Source organism: Brachycentrus maculatus, unplaced genomic scaffold, assembly GCF_059751285.1.
Source record: "Brachycentrus maculatus isolate JH-2025_06_01 unplaced genomic scaffold, ASM5975128v1 h1tg000482l, whole genome shotgun sequence".
Classification (NCBI taxonomy): domain Eukaryota; kingdom Metazoa; phylum Arthropoda; class Insecta; order Trichoptera; family Brachycentridae; genus Brachycentrus; species Brachycentrus maculatus.
The window spans coordinates 96,059-113,369 of NW_028281229.1; the positions used below are offsets into that span (position 1 = coordinate 96,059).

Sequence of the window (17,311 nt, forward strand, 5' to 3'; positions counted from 1 at the left end):
GTTTAATGCTACAGACAGGTGGTCTGGGGAATGGGATCCATTAGTTTCATCTCGGCCGCTGCTGAAAACGGTCGCTTGTCTCTGAATCTTCCTGAAATTCATCGCTGAAAAATCTGAAAAAAATATCTCACAAAAAATAAAAATCAATTACCTTGTTATTAAAAAATCAAACATAATAATCACCTTGTTGCGTATTTGGCTAAAAAATTAATACATAAGCGAAAAATTGGGTTAGTGTCAAATATATTTTTAAAAATTTATTTTATATTGTAGAATCTAATAAATAATTTATTACGAAAAACAAATTAATAATGAATGATTCATTACACCTGCAAATATTAAAAGTGAATCAAATTATTATTTCTTTTACTTTTAGTGCAATATAAGTATTTTGTCATCAATTTTATGCTATTCATCGCTCCTTTGCTCCCTTAAGTAAGTACGTAGAAAATATGTAGTCCTATTTCTGTTTCAGTAAATATATTTACTTACATGGAATATATTTTATATATATACAATATATATATATATATATATATATATATATATATATATATATATATATATATATATATATATATATATATATATATATATATATATATATATATATATATATATATATATATATATATATATATATATATATATATATATATATATATATATATATATATATATATATATATATATATATATATATACATATATATATATATATATATATATATATATATATATATATATATATATATATATATATATATATATATATATATATATATATATATATATAAATATATATATATATGTATATTTATATATATATATATATATATATATATATATATATATATATATATATATATATATATATACCTACCATAACGTATGGTATATATACTATGACATCAGCTATTACCATATTCTATGAAACTAGATAAATATTTATTCATTTTTGTGAACAAGTATTAGGACATACTGAAAATATTGTAATATATAATATAATATAATATATTGTAATATAAAATAATATTTAAATAATAATGGTCATATTCTGTTTCATATTGTAATTGGAGATAATCCAGATTTTGTGACAAAAAATAATATGAAAATAACTCCTGTAATTGGAGATAATCCAGATTTCGTTAACAAGTATCTGGACACACTCAAAATATTGATTCTGTCTCATATTATCGACAAGTTTACAAAAAAAATAAATGTAGTTTTTATATTTTTAAAAACACCCGATTGAAAAATTTTCGTTTATTTTTATGTTTATTTTATTTTCCAAGACGGGGATGAAGAGGGTTCTTGATATGTACCATACCACAAAATTAACAATGCTTTTTATATATGTACAAAATATTAATAATAATTGTTTTTTTTTTGTAAAGTTCAACATAATTTCGCAAATGAAATCATATGATTCCTGAAAAAAATTCATGTTTTACTAAATTTTTTTTGTAAGAATTTCATTTTTTCAATTTGCCTTGGTAATAAAGGTATTCGACTTTTATGGATTGATCTTTCTGTTTGCTTTGAGATTTGTTTATGGGTGCTTCTTTTATGTCACTAATAGATAGCCGAGTGATGTAGCCAAACGCGCTAGCCACTGTACTACTGAGGCGGACAAATTTAATATTTCACACGTCTCGATGTAATAGTGGGCACGTACGGACATAAAAGGGATGGAATTTCACTATCCATTACACTTGCTGCGGGATTTTCTTTGATTAAATTTCAGAGAACAATTTCAATGATTGTCCATCCATTATCATTTAGATTAGTACTCAACAAATATTTTTTGCGAAGAATACCTTTTTTATTACCGCTTGTACTGTTAGATATTCACATTCATTAATATAGCAGCTACATTAAAAAATTCTTGAGGTTGATCACGCCACTTCCTTGCAGGGGTAGGTAGAAAGAATTGAACGCCAAGCCACTATGTCCATACAAACTTTCTTCGCCTCATATATTTGTTTTATCGTTCGATCCTCACTTGTTCGTTCCACTTGTCAGAACCATCTCAACGTACAGCTTGCATTTTTTTTCTTATTCCAACATTAGAACATCTATCATACATCGTTTTCATAATTGTCTGAGAGATCGCAATTTTATTTCAACTGCACAACACAAGGACTCCAAAAGCTCGTAAATGTTATGTGTAAATATATATATATATATATATATATATAAATACATTTATATATATATATACATACATATATATATACATATATATATATATATATATATATATATATGTATATATATATATATATATATATATATATATATATATATATATTTATATATATATATATATATATATATATATATATATATATATATATATATATATATATATATATATATATATATATATATATATATATATATATATATATATATATATATATATATATATATATATATATATATATATATATATATATATATATATATATATAAATATATATATATATATATATATATATATATATATTATATATATATATATATATATATAATATATATATATATATATATATATATATATATATATATATAAATATATATACATATATATATATATATATATATATATATATATATATATATATATATGTTTATTTATATATATATATATATATAAATATATATACATATATATATATATATATATATATATATATATATATATATATATATATATATATATATATATATATATATATATATATATATATATGTATATTTTTATATATATATATATATATATAAATATATTTATATATATATATATATATATATATATATATATATATATTATATATATATATATATATATATATATATATATATATATATATATATATATATATATATATATATATATATATATATTTATATATATATATATATTTATATATATATATATATATATATATATATATATATATGTATATATATATATACATTTATATATATATATATTTATTACTTTTTCAAGCTTTTGGAGTCCTTGCGTTGTAAACACATATACTCATAACTGTTTCAAAGGATTAGAGGCATTTCAAAGGCCAGATTCGAGTCACAGTGTCTCAGAGTTAAAAATGACATTAATTTCAATTGCGGTAACCGGAAGTTGTCTGTTTTCAAAGTTGCCATTCCCTTTGTGGTTGCTAGAGCCTCTGTCCAACTTCCGGCCGGACATGGGGTGCAATTAGCGCAATTTCCCACCGGATACAATTAGAATGATTGGTCGGACATGGCTGCACTACGGCGCATAGGGCAAACACACTCCTCCACTGGGCTGTTAAGTCGAATGTCCACTGGGCTTGAATATAATGAATGTACAGTTAAACCTTGATATAATGCACACCTATTTAACGAATTTCGGATACAACGTACAAAAAATTCCATCAAATATAAAAATATTCAAAATGTCCTGTTAATATTATACATTTTTTATCATTGGTATAAAAATATGCAATTTTGAATAAATGATGCAAATTTAAAAGATTTCTACGTTCTGTAAACTGGCAAAATATACTAAGTTGTTTGAAATGTTATATTTGTAAATGTGGTTTTAAAAGTTAATTCTAGGTTTAAAGCTTCAAATGACAAGGATTATTCAAACAGGGATTAATAATTACCGTTTTTTGCCAGTATACTCCCGATATTAAATATTAAAATCAAAAACTAAAGTAAGGGTGTCCTTAATTATATTTTATTGTAAAAAAAAAAATTGTGGGAAATCTTTCGCCTAGCTTTTGCATTTTCAAACGAATGTTATTCGTTTGAAAATGCCATAACAAGGAAAAACAAGTGTCACAAAATTATTTTTTGTGTTTTTAAACCATAAAATACAATTGAGTAGACTCAAAAATCAGTGATTGATCTTTATTTTAAAATATAAATAAAAATTCTTCAAATTAAACGCTAAATCTATAAATATTATACATGCTTAAAATCAAGTGTCGCGTCTTGCAATTATTAGTATTAACTTTTTTTATCGGGTGTGTAATTGAATGCAATCGATATTAAACAGCATCGTCACTTCACAAAATTCATATATATAAATATATATATATATATATATATATATATATATATATATATATATATATATATATATATATATATATATATATATATATATATATATATATATATATATATATATATATATATATATATATATATATATATATATATATATATATATATATATATATATATATATATATATATATATATATATATATATATATATATATTATATATATATTTATATATATATATATATATTTATATATGTAAATATATATATTTATATATATATATATATATATATATATATATATATATATATATATATATATATATATATATATATATATATATATATATATATATATATATATATATATATATATATTTATATATATATATATATATATATATTGCTTCAAATGAATAGGAGATTATGGGAATTCAATTATTGAATAGTACGTACGGATGTTAACGGTGAATAAAATTATTACAAAATTATACTTCGTAATTTTCGAATGGATACATCAGAATTTCCACGCAATTAATATTAATTCTGAAATCCGTCCTCAATAACATGGTTACGTATTAATTACACATTAATTTTTAGTGTCCCAGTACACGTGTTACTCCGTTCCATCGATAGTTCTATCGCTTCCCACGGTACTCGGCCATTCCCAGTGGACATGTGAAACCGCTCAGCACACATGTGAATTACGACACTGGACTTTCGGGAAAACCCGATGGATATGTAGTGAAATCCAGTAGACATATGATAAAACCCAGTAGAGTTCATAAATATAATAAAATATAATTCTTTGATAATATGTTTATCATGATAGACGTCGTGGTATAGTTGAATAGACGCGTCTTGAAAAACATTAAAAATCTAATTAACATTAAAATTATTACACCTTGTTCCATATAAAGGCCAAATTATGAATTATTTTGAAAATTTAGAAATCCAAAAAAACCTTAATTCTAATAATAATTTAATAAATAATATTGTATATTGTTTCAAAATTCTTCACCTTTGCTTTCCATTTTTCCTTTGTTTTCAAACTCCGACTAACCCCCTCCCTCTAACTTTCCCATCTCCTTATTTATAGAACAATTTTAGATTTTGTATTTTAGTTACTATACAGACCTGAATGATTGAAGTTTAACTTCTGAAACATGTAGTCTATAATAAAACTCAAGTGGTAAAAAACAAGTGTTTTCTTTAATCATTACTAAAAATCTAAATGATTGCATGAAAGTAACAGGTCAACAATTTTAAGAACAGTGTCCATCGATGGTTGCTTTTTGTTGGTAGGAATAAGGTGGAAACAGACTAAATAAGAGTCCAGGCTTTATACATGTAATAATTTTATTGTAAACCTTTTTATTGTATTATATACTGTAATGTATTAAATCTGGTGATAACAAAAAAATACAATAATGTTTTAACGTTTAAGTATTTCGGTTCAATACAGGCTATGCCTAAAGAGCCATAATACATATGATTAATAAAATATAAAAAATGTTTCTATGTACCTTAAATAAAAAAATAAAATAAATAAATATGAAAAGGGAATTTTCAATTAGTTTACGAGACTCCAACTCTGATGCTCTAGCCACACAACCTTGAACCACACATTGGATCGATGTAAAATATTATTAATGGCAGATTAAATTTTAAAATCAGTCTGAACACTCCAAACTACATATAATTCAAAGGTTAACAATTTCAACCCTTTGGAGCTATTTGCCAATTCATTGAACACTGTGAGATTCAGCATTACAAAGTTTAATTAGTTTCATCTCGTGGGACCACATTCACGTCCTAAAGCTAAATAATCAAAAGAAACGTGTTGATCTATGTATACACATATGTACTCGTATATACACATAATGTTTAATTACATTAATCAGTTACACATAAACTAACATGCTTTCGTGGGGTGGCTTCGAGGGTTGATTATGACGCAGACTCCAAATATTTATTCGAAAATCTGGGTTTTATTTAGATTGGGTTACAGCTTTGGGGAATAGTGTGAACTAGTGAAAGTTTGAGAAAAACTGAAAATCACGTTTTCAAGCGTCTCCTAATATGTATGTCGAATAATTCGGAAATAATCTTTCATACATTTTATAAGAATCTCTGCCATTTAAAAAAATACTCAAATAAATGCCTAATTGTAGATGGTGTCGAGAACTCACATGTGAAATAACGTATCAGTTAAATAACACACTCAAATTTATATGAATTAAACAAATACGTAAGTGTATACCGAATATACCTCGTACCACATAAAAATAAATGTTCCCTTTTAATATTTTTTTAATGTATGAAGTGATATTTCCAACAACAACAAAAAATTCCCCTTCCAAGAAAAAGAGCTCAGTCTATTTTTTTAAAAGACTCTTTTTTGAAGAGAAGAGAAAGCTCAAAATTGTATTTAGTAAAAAAGCATGGAAATTGTATAAAAAAAAATATTATTTTTTTATATAATATGTATATAAATCTTTTTCAGGTTGAATTTTTACTTGTGAGAATGGGTCCCTATTTTGGGCAGTCGAAAAACAACTCCTCAACGCTTTATAGTCTTGTAAACTCGTGTATATAATAAATAAAAAAATACAAAATTTAAGGATCGCTTAAGTCAAACAATAAGAAGTTGTAAGCTCTGTAAAGAAAGCTTTTTAAATCTTCGTAAAAAATGCCTCAACTAATTTTTTTTAACGAAAATTTCAACAGACTTAAAGTTTTCACTAATAGAAAATCAGTTTGGAAATTATTACTTAATAAAGTTATGTGTAATGTTTGTAGTTCACTAGACCGTGATGTTATGGGGGTATGTTTTGTGATGTGTTATCAACATGCATTTAACGCTTGAACGATATTTGAATAGCAATTAGTTGATGTACTGGAATCATTATTAATTCTGAGTTTATTGCGGGCATTAACCTAACCAATTAATACTTCAATCAGGAAATTGATTTTATAGGGTAAGATGATTTTATAGATGATGGTAAAGATGATTTAAAAGCTACGTTAAAATGAACATAACTCAGTTGGTAAAAAGTAAGTGTTTTCATTTACAATTTCATCATGTCCTACCACAAAGTGAATGCCAAAGCAATGAATAAAATTCAAAAAGCTTAATAAAAATACTTTTTGTCGTCAGGTGATGGGAGATTCAAAGATATTTGGAATCGAAGAGATTAAAAGAGATTGAAATGCAAAGATACACCAAGTTATGGTGCGGTTGCTGGAAAATACTAGAATAAAAGAAAAAGTAGAATACGAGACAACTTTTACAGCATGAAAACGCTGCTTATTTTTCTGCTGTCACTCTTACACCCGCAATCAACAGCTATGTCAGGTGAGATAACAATAAATACCGATATCCATATTCGACATTTCCTCAATTTCTATCATATTTATCTAGTGAGATTCATGTATAGTTAAGTCCAATGGAGCAAATTCAGTTTTGAAGAACAAAAATTAAACATATTAAAATTTTGTAGGAATGTTATGTTTTTGCACGAAAAATAGCACACGTATTTTAAAATACATTTTTTTTACAAAAAAAAATGCTTATTTCAGTTATGGTCTTAAAAAATAGTAGGTAGCTTTCAGAAAATTTCAGATAAGGTAAGTGAAACGTGATTAAAGATTACATATTTTTACACTGTTATAACCTAAAAATATCTAAGATTTATTAAACCCGTTTTCTTACAGATATGATAACACAAAGTTTGCAGGATTGGGAACAAAGAAACCACGATTTATCAAGCGAAACAAAATTAAAAACAGTAAATGAACAAAAAGTAGTATTTGAAAATAGTGAAACCTTTATAAAAACACAAACTGAAACAAATTTTGATGATAAAAATTTAAGTAAAATCGGTTTGAATGAAAATAAAGAAATTATGTATAGTTTTTTTGGTGAATATAATGAATCTTTATTAAGCGATAATTTTTTAAAAAATGAACAAGTGATTTTCAAAAATATAAGCACAGCGTCCAAATTTATAAAAAAGAGTGATATCAGTTTTAAAAATGAACTACATAATATTATTAAGAATAATTTAACTTTGGTTTTGCTAAAATCAAGTGAAAAGTTGTTAAAATCGTATTCGCAAGTGAAAGAAGATAAAGTAAGTGCAAATAATTCAAGTGACAGTAAGAAAAGAATTTCATTTCCAGAAACGTTTAAATCTCTCGGTTCAGTTGACCTTATTGTGCCTAGTTTAAGTGAGAGGGATGTAAAATTTGATACCAATTTAAGTTTAAATATAAATAATATTACAGTTAAAAATATTAAAAGTGATTTTACAGTCCAAAGTAAAACAGATGCACCTATGCTCAATTACATATTTGATACATACTCCAATTTAAGAAAACATGAACATAGAAATGACAGGTAATTTTTTTATCTTAAAATATTTATATTAAATTTTTTATTTAATTTTCCTACTCTTGTCTAATCATTGGTATTTATTTGAATATTTCTTGCTTAAAATATTTCTTTACGTAGATTTTTTTTTCCATCACGTTTTGTAGATTATAATAATTACAATTAGATTCAATGTAAAACTTTATTGGACAATATTATACCGTTCATTTTTTTATTCAAAATTTTTTGAAAACAAATTAAACAAAATTAATTTTTTGATTCGGCAGTCACTTTGTGGTAAAGTCTATCCATTTTTAATTAATGTTTTGCTTAGTAAATACCACAATTTCTTAAAATCTACTGTGACACGTGTTTCGATGCATTCCGCATCATTTTCAAACACCGTATGAAAATGATGATAATACATACGGTGTTTGAAAATGATGCGGAATGCATCGAAACACGTGTCACAGTAGATTTTAAGAAATAGTGGTATTTACTAAGTAAAACATTAATTTAAAAAAATATATTTTGTTAATACTGTATACATGGTATGTTTTTTTTTGTAATATATATATATATATATATATATATATATATATATATATATATATATATATATATATATATATATATATATATATATATATATATATATATATATATATATATATATATATATATATATATATATATATATATATATATATATATATATATATATATTACATTTTTTTTCCACTTTTGGGTTTAAAATTATTATAATAAATTAAAGGTTGTTAAAATACAGTTTGTGTATTCACTTGTTAATAAGATCGTTTTTAATTCTCAAAACTAGTTGTGCTCTCATTTAAAAACTGAAAAGTGGTCTTATTTGTATTCAATTTTTATATTTAAATCATCACGTTATTCTACGATGCTAATACAAAATTTATAAAAAAACTTTTTTTTCTTATTATTATACAGGTATTTCAACAAATATGTATTTTTTTAATTAATTGTTTGATAAATATTATATTAAAAATGTAAATAATGCAGAATCAATTAATCAAATTAATACTTTTAAAACATAGACATTAGAATCAAGTACAATCATTACTTAAATCGTTATGTTGCAATCCAACCAAATTGTTTGTTTTTTCGCGTTTTTGTTACATCAAATGTATATTGTTTTTTTTCGATAGATTTGGGGGACCAAAATTTTCAACAACTAATAAAAATGTAACCATAGACACCGACCAAAGTGCTTATTTAGACTGCAGAGTGTCTTCACTTCGTGACAAACTGGTATGTGTCATATCATCGACCAGCTTTGTTAAAATGGAGGATTTATAAAAATTATTTTTTTTTTGATTTGCACTTTAGGTTTCATGGGTAAGAAGAAAAACAGACAATTCGATTGAAATTTTGACTATTGGACAACAAGCGTATACAGCTGATTCTAGGTAATATAAGAAATAAGTATCTTACCGCACCTAATTACTATCTGCAATATAATTACTATCTTTCCTTACAATTCTAACTGTCCATCAAACCCCATCACTTAGTTTTTCCCTCTACCTCCTTCCCTAAACTCCATACTTCTTCTGCCTTCCTTAGTATCATCAATTCGTAATTTATGTTTTTTTTAATGTTCAAGTACTATCTATCATCTGATTGCAAACAAACATATAAGGTATCAAACTTTTTGACCAATATCACTGGTCTGTTTTTGGTTGATTAAAAGATAAAGCTTTTTAGCAACAAGCCAGCCAAATTATTTTTTTTTTATTTTCTATACAAGAAGTTTAAGTAAATATAAATCTGAAGCTCAGACAAAGAATGACCGAATGTACATAGGCGGACTTACTGCTAAAAAGCTACACCTTCCAACTAACCAACAACAGACTGGTAATATTGGTGAAAACGTTTGATACCACATAAAACTGTTTGCAATCAGAGGGTATAAAGTACTTGAACATTAAAAAAACATATTTAAAATTGATGTTAATAAGGAAGGCAAAGAAAAAAGGAGTTTGATGAAGGAGATAGAGGGAAAAACAAAAGGAGGAGGTTTGATGGACAGTTAACATTCTAATAATATAAAGTAATGTCTCAGGCATACCTTGAAAGTTATTAGGCAAGTTGCATTTTTTACAAGGAGAGTTAATTCATTCCATAATATGGCCGCTTGGCCTGACTTTGGAATGAATTACCTCTCGTATCAGTTAAAAATAATTAAAAGCTTAGTGTGTAATTATCGTAAAAGATAAGTTGTTTTTAACATTTATTACTAATTTTATTTAAGATTCACAATAGATTATTTGGAACCTGATACTTGGCGACTGAGGCTGCAAAACGCTCTCCCCTTAGATTCTGGAACATATGAGTGCCAACTGAGCACACATCCTCCTCTCATATCCAAACATCACCTGACTGTTAGAGGTTTGTAATTACAATACAAAAATAAATAAATCCTTAAATTTTAAACAGTAAAAATATATTTTCATTTCCTGAAACGTTATTTTCAGCTCCTGAAATCGAAATACTCGATGGAGTAGTTGACAAATTTTACGAAAAAAACTCTACTCTTAAACTGGGCTGTCATTTAAAGCATCTGTCCGCTACTACTATTAGTTGGCTGCATCAATCTAGAATGCTCAATGACGACACACAGAGAGGGGGTATCAGGTATGATGTATCTTTAGTGAATATATTGCAATTACCAATTCAATTAACGCTTACAATCGCTATCTGCAAATTTCTGGGCTAATCCTTAGATTAATGCGGAGATACGTTTGAGCAGGGAAAATTAACTATCACGCCGCTTTCTGCAGGGGTAGGAAGAGAATAGAACGCCACACCATTCTGTCTTTGCAAAAATTCTTCGCCTCCTCCACGTTTATGCATCTCCTCATATATACATATCAACAAATTATGATTTCCACCCTGACCGCTTTCAATTATTTGACATACCTGATCGTACCAAGTTTTTCTCAGTCTTTTTCTGTTCCTTTTTTCAACTGCATTTGCATCATAAATTTATTTTGCCGTTGTTTCCTCACTTATTCGTTCCATATGTCCAATCCTATTTTGTTTATCATCTGGCAACATCCAAAGCTGTCAAAATAAACCCACAGTTCAAGATTTAAAATAAGTTTATTTTTTTATTTATGTATTTTTCAAAACATATAACATACATAATAAATATAATAATAAAACCATTATCCGCACTCCATTGGTACATGGGGCACTGCGTCATATTAGACGCAGTATTATCTTGATCGTTTACACATGAAGGAAAGGTGATCAGCCCTCCGCTTCAGGTACCAGTCCAGGGTAATGTTGAATAAATATTAGAGTGTAAAAATCACTTATATTTATTTGACCCCCCTTGGGAATCGAACCCGGGACCTCCAGAACGGTAGCCGAGCGTGCTGACTATAACACTATGGAGGCGGACAAAACTAACATACTTAAGTCATATATATAATATTCCCGATGAGTAATTTGTATTTCTCATTTTGGGACATGGGATTAAGGTTAAAAGACTGGAACACAAATAATAAATTTACATATATTTTTTTTAATTAAATAAAGTTGCTGCAGCTAGTGCACCAACTGTTGCTGCAGCTAGTGTTGCCGTTGCTATATAGCCTGCTGCTGGGCTTGTTGCAGCTGTGCCTGTTACTACCTTATGAGATATTTATTTAAAATCAAATATTTCTTAGTGTCCGAATAGAAGCTGTGGTTGGTGGCGCCAACAGCACGCTTGAAGTGGCGAGGCTGACTGCGAGTGATGCTGGAAAATATACTTGCTACATAAGGGAGGATTTGCAACAGTCTGTCAACGTCCATGTTCTAAATGGTATTAATTCTTTTTTTTTACAAAAATAGTAATAAAACACATCCAATAACAAAATCCGTATAAACTGACATATCGCTAACTCCTTTCAAGAAAGTCATAAATCAAAAATCGTCAATTTTCAGTTGTGCATGTTTTCGGAATGCCCAGAAAATTTACTATATCCCAGCGAAAGAAGCAAAATTTTAACTTAATATATACCCGCTACAGGGCAAATAATGTTGTTTTTGCATTTTTAAGAGAAGGTATTGTTTAATTATTTTTCTTAAATATACTAAATATTTTTCTTATGGAGAAAAAACCTTCAGGTTTTACCTAAAAAGGTCTGTTGGACAGTAAAATGTTTAATAAGTGGCTTGATATTTAATTTTGATAAATTGAATTATATTTTTAAACTTTAAAAACGTTCTCCTGAAAAATCAAGTTTTTTGATTTATGACGTTTTTGAAAGGAGTGAGCGATATCGCTAACTCTTTTCAAGAAAGTCATATATCAAAAATCGTCAATTTTCAATTGTGGATATTTTCGGAATGCCTAGAAAATGTATCATAATGTTTTTGCGTTTTGAAGAAAAGGTATTGTTTAATTATTTTTTAAAATAAACTAAATATTTTTCAAATTTAGAAAAAACATTCAGGTTTAACCTAAAAAGATTTGTTACACAGTATAAATTTCAAAAAATGGCTTGATATTATTTTTTGTAAATTGTATTTTATTTTTAAACTTTAAAAACGGTCTCCTGAAAAATCAAGTTTTTTATTTAGGACGTTGTTGAAAGGAGTGAACGATATATAAAGTGTCGGGTTGTGGTCCCGTAGTTATTGTCGCGGATTCTTAAGTTAGAGTTTCTCGGTTCAAACCCAATCTACACAAATTGATACCTATTTCTAAAAATGAGCCGCCTAGGCTCACAAAAATAGTATGAAAGTGAAATATTTGTCAAAATAATAAAAAAATTGATATTTCTCTTTTTTTTTAAATGTATATATTTGCTAACTACACAAATGTATGTTGTCAAGCTGATTTGATTTGAAAAAATTTGCCAATTCTTAATATTTTTTTTACATCTTTTAAAGGGAGACAAGCTTGATGGCGGATCTCGGGAGGCATGCGGAGTACATTGCGAAGCCAACTGAATCGCCTTTTCTTGACGACAGTTGTGACCACGATTTGTTGCGTCCTTCGCGATACCTCTTTATTCCTCAAAAAGTCAAACCGCCGCACGCGTAAAATTTTCAACATTTAGAAAGAGAAAAGGGCAATTCATGATTTTTTTATGGGAACGTTTTCAAAAAAGTACAGCTTTTAATAATTATGTTTCAAAATGTATATTTATTATTAATAATAATAATAAAACCCTTATCCGCACCAATGGTGCATAGGGCACTGCTTCATATAAATGCAGTGTTATCTTCATCGTTTACACATGGAGGAAAGGTGATCAGCCCTCCGATTCAGGTACCAGTCCAGGGTAATATTGAATAAATATAACAGTGAAAAAATTACTCATATTTATTTAACCCCCCCTGGGAATCGAACCCGGGACCTCTACAATGGCAGCCGAGCGTGGTGACCATTATTATACTACGGAGGCGGACATTTTTTTCTTATTATGTTTTGAATATTGAAAGTATTAACTTTGTGGATCATATTGATTTATTATTTTGAGAAATTAAAAGACTGTTTTTTGATCCACTAACATTTTTATTAACAACCAACTAGTTTCGGCAACAACCTGTTGCCCTCTTCTGGGTTTAATTTATGACTTATTTATGTCATAAATCAAACCGTGAAGAGACTTATTTACATCATAAATTACACCCTTAGTTTGTGTCATAAATTAAATCCTGAAGAGGGCAACAGGTTGTTGTCGAAAATAGTTGGTTGTTAATAAAAATGTGAATGGATCACAAAACAAAGTCTTTTTTATTTATCAAAACATCTTTTTTATTGTTTTTTTCTTAACTGTTCACAACAATTCAAAAAACAATAATTTTACATTGTTTCAGAAGGAAACTTAGCTGAACTACAACAGACTTCTGCGTCCACTACTCTCATCATGGTTTCTTCAATTCGACAAATTTCACTCATATTTTATATTATATCAAAGTATAATTTCATAATTTCTTGAAATTTGTATACGGTTTGAAAAATTATGTAAAATACATTTTATTGTAAGAGTATTTTAGTATTATTTATTGTTTCGGCATTAACAAAAACAAAACTTGTAAAATACCATTTAATGAGATTTATTTCTTTACACACGACTATTTTCGAATACCTACTACAGATGTTTTCATCTAGAGGTGAAAAGTAAAACATATGTATTTTCTAAACTAGTCATGTGTAATGAAATAAAACTGATTTAGTGGTATTATAAGTCTTTTTTTAATGTTTCAGCCTAACTAACTAACTAACCATCACGCCGCTTCCCCGCAGGTGTACGCCACACCACTCTGTCTTTGCAAACATTCTTCGCCTCTTCCACGTTCATGCATCTCCTCATACATAACCGCCGATTGTAACGACTCCTAACCTGACCAGTTTCAAGTATTTGGCATACCTGATCATCTTAGCTATAATTATATTTATATCGTCTCGCTTAGCTATCTTTATATTTATAAAAGTTCTTGCATTTTACATTTTAAGTTTTACTTAGTAAATACTACTATTTCTTAAAATCTTTTATGACTCGTGTTTTGATGCATTCCGCATCATTTTTAAACACCGTAATACATCGAACTAAGTTTAAAATTTATTTATTATTCGGCATCAACTTTGTGGTAAGACATGTTACAATGATTGAAGAAAATACTTATTTTTACCACTTAAGTTTTATTATAGACTACATGTTTCAGAAGTTAAACTTCCATCATTCAGGTCTGTATAATAACTGAGTCGGAACAGGTCTGTATAATAAATAGTTACTATACAGACCGGAATGATGGAAGTTTAACTTCTGAAACATGTAGTCTATAATAAAACTTAAGTGGTAAAAAACAAGTGTTTTCTTCAATCTTTGTAAGTTAAAATTTAGTCGGTGTCTTTGCCTGTCAATAATTGGTTGTGTTACCCTGTTTCCTAAAACAAATTGTCATTATTTCATATTTTATGTTAATATCCTTTTTGTTTTTTTTTTCCTATGAAATTCTTGGTATTGTTTGATTTCCGTTCAATTAACTTTCCTTACATTCCCTTAAAAAAATATCTTGTTTTTAAATTGTCTTTTATGTAACGCTTCAATTCTTCCATCAAAGTAATTCCAAACTTTTTATTTCCTCTTCATTTGATATTTCCAATAATCATTTGTTGTTTCTTTCAGGTTATCTTTGTCAAATATAAATTGTTTTAAAATTCATCTTGATTTAATTTTTTAGAGCAGTCTGCTTTTAATAATGAAAACAAGTATATTTAAATTATAATAATATTTTAAATCAAAAGTTGTTCTTATTCAAATCATACTGTTTTTTAAGCTTTTACGATTTTTTTTTTTACAAAATTTAAAAAATATTTTGTAAAAAGACAAATATTTTTTCAAAATATGAATCAAAATAATAATAATATTTGGACACGCTTAATGTAAGAAATAAATTTACTGGTCAAATTATGAGCTAAAATAATAGTTGATGATGACGTTGTCAAGCGTCTCTCAAAGTATGTGAATAAAATCTTTAATTCGAAACTCATATACAAATGAAAGACACTCTGCTTAGTTAAAGTTTTTTTTTAATAAAAAGAGAAATATGTGATTTTAATATTTCAACAAATATTTCAATTTTATACTGTTTCTGTGAGAACAAGCAGCTGATTATTAGAAATAGGTATCAAATTGTGGTAGAGTGGGTTTGAACCGAGAAACTCTGACTTAAGAGTCCGCGACACTAACCACGGGACCACAACCCAAAACACTTTCTTCGTCCCTCCATAATGTCTCTAGTAAACTCTCGCATACTGTGCTACAAGTTTGATCAATATATCGAAAAGTTTGAGTATTGCGGTTGTCAATCACGGGTAGAATTGGTGAATGTTACTCATGTGTAAAGTTATCACTTAAACTAGCCTGTGTGGGTCGTAAGCCCTGTAAATGCTCTATATTCTTCTTCATCTTTGTTGAGATGTCAAAAATAATGTAAAGAATAAAAACGTAGATGAAGAACAAAACAACAAAAAAATTCTAATATATTGTTGGATTAAAACCAATATTTTTAGCTTTTCCACTTTATTTTTATTTGACCAGCGACCGGGTTTCGTCGTTACCGACATCATCAGACTGGTGATGTCCAGTATGACCAACATCATCAGACCAGTCTGATGATGTCGGTAACGACGAAACCCGGTCGCTGGTCAAATAAAAATTAAGTGGAAAAGCTAAAAATATTGGTTTTAATCTAATAATATATTAAAAATGCAATTCCATCACGAAGTGTCAGTGGATAATATAAATCTATTTAAAAAATTCTACGCTATTACAGGGTTTACGATATGTCATAATCTGTTTTAAGTGATCACTTTATACACTTGTTATATTTATATTTATTTTTTATTAATTTGGCAGTTATTTTGTGGAAACATGTATTAATTTTTACATAAATTTCCTTTGGTAAATAGACCCCTTCTTGAGTAACAATTACACACAACTACTTTTAAAAACTAAAATTGTTATTATTGACAGTTGATAGCTATCGATTAAAAAAATATTCAAGTATATATAGAGGTTGGTGGGGTGATAAAAAAATTATAAATAAAGCAACATGTCATTCCACAAAGTAAGTTGTCAAATCAATAAATAGTGTATTATAAATGTATCAATTCAGATGAAGGATCGATTTTTTTATACTGAGTTACTTTCAATAATATTAGATTAAACGTGAATCATTGCCAAAAAAGATAAAAGATTTTCTTATTTTTCCATTTCATTCCTTTCAAATAAAGTATTTTCTTTTCGATTTCAAGCACAAAAGGCTTTAAAAACTACCGCTTTCAGAATGATTAATCGTCTACGGTCTTAAGTTTGAATTTA

The 17,311-nt window shown here is 26.9% G+C and overlaps 1 protein-coding gene and 1 long non-coding RNA gene across 2 annotated transcripts; both read left to right on the forward strand.

The window, feature by feature from the left end:
• The first annotated feature begins 372 nt into the window (after positions 1-372).
• On the forward strand, positions 373-7,913 carry LOC148302072 (uncharacterized). Its single transcript, XR_015838707.1, has 3 exons — positions 373-435; positions 7,233-7,430; positions 7,790-7,913. It is a non-coding gene; the product is annotated as an uncharacterized LOC148302072 (long non-coding RNA).
• A 2,696-nt stretch (positions 7,914-10,609) lies between these two features.
• Positions 10,610-13,381, forward strand: LOC148302073 (vascular endothelial growth factor receptor 1-like). The gene is made up of 5 exons (XM_088272201.1): positions 10,610-10,647; positions 10,735-10,871; positions 10,958-11,117; positions 12,158-12,294; positions 13,368-13,381. Exons 1-5 carry the CDS (start codon positions 10,610-10,612, stop codon positions 13,379-13,381), a joined length of 486 nt encoding a protein of 161 aa, XP_088128327.1.
• Positions 13,382-17,311: the final 3,930 nt, after the last annotated feature.

What these genes read in the sequence shown, in the direction of transcription:
- LOC148302073 (XM_088272201.1), top strand. Translation starts at nt 10,610, where the DNA reads ATGGCCGCTTGGCCTGACTTTGGAATGAATTACCTCTC. An exon ending in TTTGGAATGAATTACCTCTC is followed by an intron (nt 10,648 to 10,734) that starts GTATCAGTTAAA and finishes ATTTTATTTAAG; the next exon opens with ATTCACAATAGATTATTTGG. An exon ending in ACATCACCTGACTGTTAGAG is followed by an intron (nt 10,872 to 10,957) that starts GTTTGTAATTAC and finishes CGTTATTTTCAG; the next exon opens with CTCCTGAAATCGAAATACTC.